This window comes from Monopterus albus, unplaced genomic scaffold, assembly GCF_001952655.1.
Source record: "Monopterus albus unplaced genomic scaffold, M_albus_1.0 scaffold29.1, whole genome shotgun sequence".
Taxonomy (NCBI): domain Eukaryota; kingdom Metazoa; phylum Chordata; class Actinopteri; order Synbranchiformes; family Synbranchidae; genus Monopterus; species Monopterus albus.
The window spans coordinates 2,269,629-2,275,475 of NW_018127909.1; the positions used below are offsets into that span (position 1 = coordinate 2,269,629).

The following is a 5,847-nucleotide window of genomic DNA, read 5'->3' on the forward strand; positions in this document are numbered from 1 at the left end:
TTTTTTTTTACTGAATCTAGTTTTGTCCTAAAATAGCCTTTTAATCTAACTCTGGACATGTAGTAATGCTATAAAAAAATGTGTTAATTTTTAAATTACTGTATTCATACAGTATTTGCATGTCTAGAAAGTTGCTTTGTGCAGTGCCACACAGCATCTCTAGCTGGCTCGTACTTCTTACCCACCTTCATAATCCCAGAGTCCAGGGAAGGCTTGACCTGGGGGGCCTGCAGGAGCTGCTGGGTCATTGAAGAAGGGACCAAAAACCTCCATCTTCAGCCCCCCTTGACCCGAAGAGAAAACGATTCTGATAGGGTCATGATTTACAGGATTGCTATCCCAGGTGTGCTGGATAGCAAACTCCATTTGCATACGAGGACTGAAAGAAAAATTCAGTCAGGATAAGAATAGTCAACGTGACTATAATGACACAGTGCAGCAATAAATTGTAAACTTACAGAGATGCACAGCATATCAGAATATGGATAAGTGTCATAAACTGTAATCCAAGAGCTAGCCCCATGTTGCCAAAGGCTAACAGACTCTTCACTGCATAAAGTAATTTTAACTGTGCTCCAGCTGAACTTGTCATGTCCTAATATATTCATTGTTCGACTCTTTATCAAACCAGGATCATATCAAATACAGTTCTGTTACTTAGTAACTTATTACTGGCAAATAGTAAAACTGACTTCCTGATAGAGGATATTTGGAACTATTTAGAGTGAATTTATTGATGTCCGGGTAGTGGTTTCAGATTATAGGCCTACATGAATTCTGGACAAATACACATTACACGTAAGATGTTGTTTCTGAATAGCAATTCAATAACGTTAACAATATAAAATCTAATTTCACAAATCACGTGACCAGTTGGCCGAGTGTTTGTTACTTTCTGATTAGCCAGGCAAGCCAGCCGTGCATAATCTCTTTCCTATTGAAAAAAAAGCATATATGATAACTCTTACCAAACGAAAATAGAAAGACTGGATAACTCAAATGGACATATCCTTCAAAAATATATCCAAGTGAAGTTTTCCGATACAGACCGGAACCCGTTTACCTTCCGATGTACATACGGAACAATTTCAGCGGAGCACATCTTCCCTGTAATTGGTTGCTGTTTATTTGCTTTGAATAGGACGGCGGAACCTATGATTAAAGTAAAAATGAAAAACATTTACGAATTTGTATTTCAAACTACTGCGTGTTACATAACATATTTATGTACTTTGTAATCGTAACTTTTTTGAAAATGTATTATGAGTCAGTCAGCTTTAACATATGAAAGGGTTAGTTAGCTAACCTAGTGTTAGCTGAGATTCATTAGCTGCATGCAAAGTGACCTAGGTAACTACAGATAACGGAAGCTAATGTTTTTAGCTAATTTGTAACATCGTTAGCCGAAGTCCTGTATTGTGGAAAGACAGTTTTTAAGACGTAAAGGCTGCTTTGAAAACTGTTGTCATATCTAGTGGACCAGTTGTAGATGCTTGCACTTTTACGCTTATGATTGCTTTGCAAAGAAACGTTAACGTTACTGGTAGTCGTCAATCATTTGCCAACGCAGATTATTGCTTCTGTATTGGTCAGTCCTCAGCATGGATGAAGATGCTCAATTTTTGCAAGACCAAGGTAAGTTAAGGACAAACGAGAGATGGGGGAATAGCTCCGGCAACTTGCGGGGTCTGCCGAATGTGTTCAAACTGATCAAATTCGTTCAATGGTGATTTATGAAATTGGGACTTTTAAACTTGTCTAGGTGTTTAAAATGTAGAGCTGTTATAAAAACGTTACCATATGACACCACTGAGACAGTACGAAAGGGAGCTACTCGACACCATGCCTGCTTTATAGGCACTCTGTTAGGTCTACTTGAACACACGCTACATTGTAACTTAAACCATGTGTCATCAGTTATTTACAACAGAACAAAAAATTAAACCCAGAGTACGGCTATTTTTAAACAAGTCTCAGAATCCCAAGACTAGTATGAGATTGTCATACATACCTAAATACATTAAAAATAAGAAAATGACATTTGTGGGATGCCTGACAAGCTTTATAATTTATGGCTAGAAATACTTTTCTCTAACTGTCCCAAAATGACCTGCACTTCACCACTATGCCAATTTTCTGAAGTCTTTTTGATGAAATGCTTTTACTGCACAAGCCTAACAATAGGACTAGTTGTTTTATGTTTTTGTCATGGCCACTTTCCTACTTTGAAAGGTTAGATGAATATGGGCCTAGCTCTCTCTCATAATTCATAACATTTAGTTTCTGTCTGCCTTTATCTGCTATGCTGCTCACTTCTCACTTCATCTCATGTTCTTTTCCCATCCATCCTTATTACATATTCTTATTCTTACATAGTGTTCTTCTCAGTAGTTTGCTGTATAATAGTCTCTCATCTTTTAATCAATCTTTTAAACAAAACTAACTTGCAATCTCAATTTTGCACAGGCACATAATTAAGATGTATTTTAAAGATGTTTGTAATGGTCTTCTTATGCTTAAACAGTACCAAATTGGTGAATTTGGTAATTGCTTTTTAACACTATAACCTAGTTTGTAGGTGCTTTTTAACACTATAACCTAGTTTGTGAAAATTTGAATTTTCATAATAGCCCTTTTTCATGGGGAAATGTTTTGACTCTGAATAGTGAATCAGTTTTAGTGGGTGTGCTTGACCTGTGCCTTTTTGTTTCCAGCCCACAGATTAAATTCTTCTCTCAGTCAATATCAGCATGGGCATGGCACTCAATCCACAATGTCTCAGGTAAAATGACATCTCTTAAAAACCTCTGAAAATTGGCAAAGATTGAAATGATACAGACTTATTACTTGGTATCAATAAACAATGTCTCTTTGTGCATTTGGTTTGGGCAGGGAATTATTCACATATGGGGGATTTGATTAATAAAATATCTGTTCTTCCTTCTGTCTACGCCTATATTTTCTTTTGGTAATGAAGAAAGCAGGAGTATTAAGCATAACTAACTAATGTGGGACATCCATAATGCTAACCCCTTTCCCCTGCATATTGTATGTTCATCAGGGTGAGGAGGTGAGACAGGCAGAGTCTCCTTCACCCTGGATCTCTGACACAAGGTCAGCTCATATAACAGTAAATATATATTTTTGTGGCTAGTTCCAGTTATAGAGAAAGCAGCCCTCTGTAAATATGAATGCACTGGGGAGCAAATGCTTGTTTTGCACAAATGACATCATTATTCTTGTGTTGCAGTATGATGGCTCCTCTCATAGCTGAGTATGATCAACACATGGAAGAAATGACTGAACAGCTGAAGAAATATGAGGTGAAAAGCATGGAAACAATGAGGGTCAAAATTTTGGGAGTGATATGTTGCTTAAGCTTTCAAACCTGAGATGGTTTGAAAATTCCCATAAAATAAAGACCGTGCTGCATATGTGTCAGAGTGCTCCTGCTTTTTTGCAAGTCTTAACTAGTTTGCTGACAACTGTTATTGTGTTTGGTGCAGCTGAGCATACCTCCCTACAGTTTTGAGCAGGTTAGCTATGCAGTGACATAGCTTTACTTAAATATACTGTAGATATAAACTAAAGTGATGGGATTGTATAAATGTAAGCGTTTGATGATGGTAAATTGAGTAATAGAAAGTTTAAAGTCAAGCTGTAAAGGTACAGCTGCTGGATGAATATCTGTTGAGCTTGACATCTCTTGATCTGAGTTTGCTTTAGTGAGTCACATATTTTTGTTGGCTTTCTGATGAAGAATATTGGTCTTCTATAATTTTATGTCAGGTGTTACTTGTTACAAAATGTATCAGGATGTCAGAATTAATTCATAATACTGAGTATTGATCTGCTTGTTGAAATAAACAGATGCTGATGGCTGATGTCAAAATGAAGTTGGAGAGGGTTGTTAAGGAAAATGAAAGGTAGGAAAATTCCTCTACTAACAACATACGGAGTGCACCTGCACAACAGGAGACATCTTCCAAGTTTTTTTTTTTTTTATTATCAGAACATCCAATATTTCTTAGCTTTCTTACTGGAATTATTGTACAGTACATTGAGTACTGTACTATTTTAAAATGCCCATGGCTGCTCATTTTGATCATTTCCAGCCATTTGATGTTTAATCTTGGGTACCTCTAGATTGGCACCCATCATAACTCCGAATAGTCTGTAATTATTTCAGAATGATAAAACTAGAGAGCTTCCTAAAAATGAGAGGGTAGTTCGTGAACATGCACAACTCCTGCTGCTGGTGTTGTGTCGGAAGTGGACAGCACAACGAACACGCGCATTAATTAACTTTAATGTCTCCTCCATAGATAGGTAAACAACAGTATATGTACCGATGAAAAGAGATGTGTAACAATCTAAACAAAGTGGGTAATTGAGAAACCCCATGTTTTAACTGGCATAATGCAGACATAGTAACTTCTCCAGCCTTACAACAATTCGCTCTAACGTTACAGAAACAAGGCATTAACAGACATGCAACATGTGTTTTTATTAAGCTTACCATTAAGTCCCACTGAGTAGTGGAAAAATCACTCCCTTTCAAGTAGGGAGGGAGGAGGTAAAATATATCCACAAAATCGTGTGCATTCGAAAAGTTCCACTTTTACAATGGCACCGTGTCAGGCAAGCTCACATTAACGTGCAACTGCCTGGAGATTATGACCATTCAAGGAAATCCTTGAACTATTATGTAATACTTAATTTTGTTAGAAAAAAGTGTCGTGAATGAGAGTTTGAGATGCGTATAAACAAAGTTGCTTCTGCATAGAAATACTAGAACATACGTGCACCTCATTTTTTTTCACTTTAGGTCATGTCTAAGATGATAATTCACCGTTGTGACATTGTAAATAAGTCGGAAAACAAGGAAAAGCATCTTTAAATAACATTACAGTGACTAGTATTACTTTGGAAGGTAGTTAATTCTGTGTTGGTAATGAAGTTATATAGACAATTTACATTACATCCAAATTAGGTGTGCATGATAGATAATAATTAAGGTTGTGATGTTTTAATTAAAATCACAAACTGTATGCAAATTGAAAGCTATTTTAATAAATGATACCTTTTGATATCTTCTATCACCTTTTCCAGGCTTCATGCAGAGCTGAGGGAGTCCGTTGAGAAGCAGCTTCTTGCATTGCCGGTGGCTTCAGGCACAGAGGGCGGCACACTGGAGGAGGAAGCAGTCATCAGAAACCTCCAAGAACAGCTCCAGCTGTCTGAACAGGTTTGCATATGTCTATATGTGATGTGTAAACCTATGTAGATTAAGTTCACAATTGTGTTTTGACAGTGTACATATTATTTGTTGTTGTGTATTATCTAAAGGGATACTTAGACATTGTAGTAAATGTTTCTGTTTTGCGGCCAATGTACACAGCATCCGGCTGCATTGCATTCTGCCTCTGTCAGAGCCATCTGAGACAATCTGCTGCCAGTCTGTGTGTGTGTGTCTGGAGCAGGACACATGTAGCTCTTGTCCCCTCTGTGCTGTTGCTTAAATGTCAGCTGGTATCTCTCAAGTGTAAAATTAATTTGTGAACGTTTATGAATACCTATTACTGGCAGTTGAAATTAATGTTTAATGATGAATTGCATTTGTACAGCAAAAGTAGTTTTTCCTATTGGTAGTTAGTGGGAGAGAAAGAGGGTGAAAAGTGAATGAGGGAGGCAATTGACAGAACCACACACCGAAAGTGCAAAACACCTCACACATCCTGCAAAATGAAGCACTGCACACAAAAACTCTAATCATCAAATTTTTGTACTAAATTCTACACACTTCATTCACATTAATTAACTTAATTTCAAGGAAATTACACAAAT

The 5,847-nt window shown here is 37.1% G+C and overlaps 2 protein-coding genes across 3 annotated transcripts in view; one reads left to right on the forward strand and one right to left on the reverse strand.

Annotated features, from left to right (window-relative positions):
- cunh4orf33 (chromosome unknown C4orf33 homolog) overlaps positions 1-1,058 on the reverse strand; it is a 4,892-nt gene extending 3,834 nt beyond the window's left edge. The window contains exons 1-2 of one of the 2 annotated variants that reach the window (XM_020596192.1): positions 969-1,058; positions 186-379 (exon numbers count right to left, since the gene is read on the reverse strand). In XM_020596192.1, coding sequence (XP_020451848.1) covers positions 186-372 — 187 coding nt within the window. In that variant the 5' untranslated portion in view covers positions 373-379; positions 969-1,058. Of the gene's footprint in view, positions 1-185; positions 380-458; positions 941-968 lie in introns of those variants that run through there. The other variant, XM_020596190.1, reaches the window with a different exon arrangement.
- The window catches only part of sclt1 (sodium channel and clathrin linker 1), a 19,730-nt gene continuing 14,922 nt past the window's right edge, over positions 1,040-5,847 (forward strand). The window contains 7 exon segments of the mRNA XM_020596189.1: positions 1,040-1,109; positions 1,594-1,635; positions 2,715-2,782; positions 3,062-3,114; positions 3,251-3,323; positions 3,871-3,926; positions 5,113-5,248. Coding sequence (XP_020451845.1) covers positions 1,070-1,109; positions 1,594-1,635; positions 2,715-2,782; positions 3,062-3,114; positions 3,251-3,323; positions 3,871-3,926; positions 5,113-5,248 — 468 coding nt within the window. The 5' untranslated portion in view covers positions 1,040-1,069.